General features: G+C 51.2%; 1 protein-coding gene across 1 annotated transcript; it reads left to right on the forward strand.

Annotated features, from left to right (window-relative positions):
* Positions 1-561: 561 nt before the first annotated feature.
* On the forward strand, positions 562-1,360 carry LOC131265181 (uncharacterized). Its single transcript, XM_058267442.1, has 2 exons — positions 562-648; positions 794-1,360. Exons 1-2 carry the CDS (start codon positions 562-564, stop codon positions 1,358-1,360), a joined length of 654 nt encoding a protein of 217 aa, XP_058123425.1.
* Positions 1,361-1,706: the final 346 nt, after the last annotated feature.

The following is a 1,706-nucleotide window of genomic DNA, read 5'->3' on the forward strand; positions in this document are numbered from 1 at the left end:
CCGTTTTGTGTCCGTGCAGTGGAACGAAAAGGAATGTGGAATGAGAAGATGTGGGTGATGTAAAACGATGAATGATAACTGGCAGCGATATGAGATGCGTGCACCCACCTCATGCGTTTTCCTGCGAATCATTCCCGTCAGAAGCGTTACATGATGTACAGCGCTTGTCGGGATTTTGTCTAGTCCCCAAAAACGCCCGTTTGTCAGTCGGATGAGTCAGCCAAGGTGGAAAAAATGTTCGCGTTGGTGTAATTACACAACAGTCTCTTAAGAGCAGCAAGCGGTCCCGTGCGGGTCGATATCGAAGGAGGCGTGTTACACCTTTTTCTTTTTGTTTGACACACTGCGCTCTTTACATCGCACGGCAACTGCGACCATAAATTACTTGGCAGCTTGGCGGGTTCGTACGCATCGAACGGTGTGGTGTGTATCGGAAGCGAACGCATTCCTTGTTTGTTTCTCGGCGGGTTCTCGATTGTGGTGTGAAGGAGGAAAGCTCTCGGTTCGGTTCGGAAAAGGGAAACACTCGCGTAACACCCCCGGAGGGTTTTGTGCGAAGTCATGCCAGAAGTCGGCGAAGGGCGCGGCACCGTTCGCACGCAGCGGCTGGAAAAGCAGGCGTTTCTCGGCCTGAAGCTCGTCGAAACCGTAAGCGATCGCACCGTGTACCGTCAAATTGACTTGTCATGTTAAGACAATTTGTTCTTTTCCTGTGCTACGTTTGGTTCGCGGCGCTGCTGGTGACCGTGCTCGATGTACTGCGTGCGCTGCTGGACGCCGTGGGGTGGCGAAGATTTGCTGCCTGATTTGCGCCGCCACGCACGTCCGAGGCTTCCTGCACCACCAGGAGCCGTTCCCGCACGAGATGCTGTTCTGCGGTCTGTACGCCAGCTACTTCCTGATCTCGTTCTACGCGTTCCTGTTCCTGTACAAGGGCTGCTGCGCGCTGAGCTACGCGGTCGAGGCGGTGCTCTCCGGCGTCGGCTTCCTGCTGTTCGTGGTGTCCGCGTTCGTGTCGATGTACCACGCCGAGCAGGACATCCATCTTCAGTACCTGTCGGACGAGGAGGAATGGTACCACCAGTTTTTCGCCGACTGCCGGCTGCAGAGTCTCGCCGCAACGATTACGGCGCAAGTGTTCCTGGTCCACTGCTCGCTGGCGCTCGATCTGGCCGGGCTGCTTGATCGATGGTTCGGGCGGTTGGGTTCGCGCACGTCGGTGGTGGGTGAGGGGGTGGCGGGCCCGTTGGACGAGCAGGCCTGCGGAAGGCTCCAAATTAATCCATTCTGGATGCCGGTGTGGAAAGCGGTCTGGGTGCGATTGCCCTGTGAATGTGCGAAAGATGAAGCGGACGAATGAAATTCTACGAGAGGTATTTAAGACACACGAAAGAGTGGTGTTTAAAAGATGCAGTTTTTAAAAAAGATAAAAAGAAGATTTTCATGATTCAGGGTTTAATTCAAATCCACATATCATTAAATTACATATTTCTTAGATGAACAATAATTGATGGACGTTGATGATTCGTACACCCGTACCTATCCAATTCTTAAGAATCTATCCGAACAAATAAATTGAAAGCTTCAAATGAATTCTACCTTAAAATCTACAGGTGAGTTTATTTTTATGTTTTTGATTAGCTCCATGTTTTTAATCCACCAAGTTTTGGTAACGATATCAACGTCTGTTAGTTCACTTCAAAGCA

Source organism: Anopheles coustani, chromosome 2, assembly GCF_943734705.1.
Source record: "Anopheles coustani chromosome 2, idAnoCousDA_361_x.2, whole genome shotgun sequence".
Classification (NCBI taxonomy): domain Eukaryota; kingdom Metazoa; phylum Arthropoda; class Insecta; order Diptera; family Culicidae; genus Anopheles; species Anopheles coustani.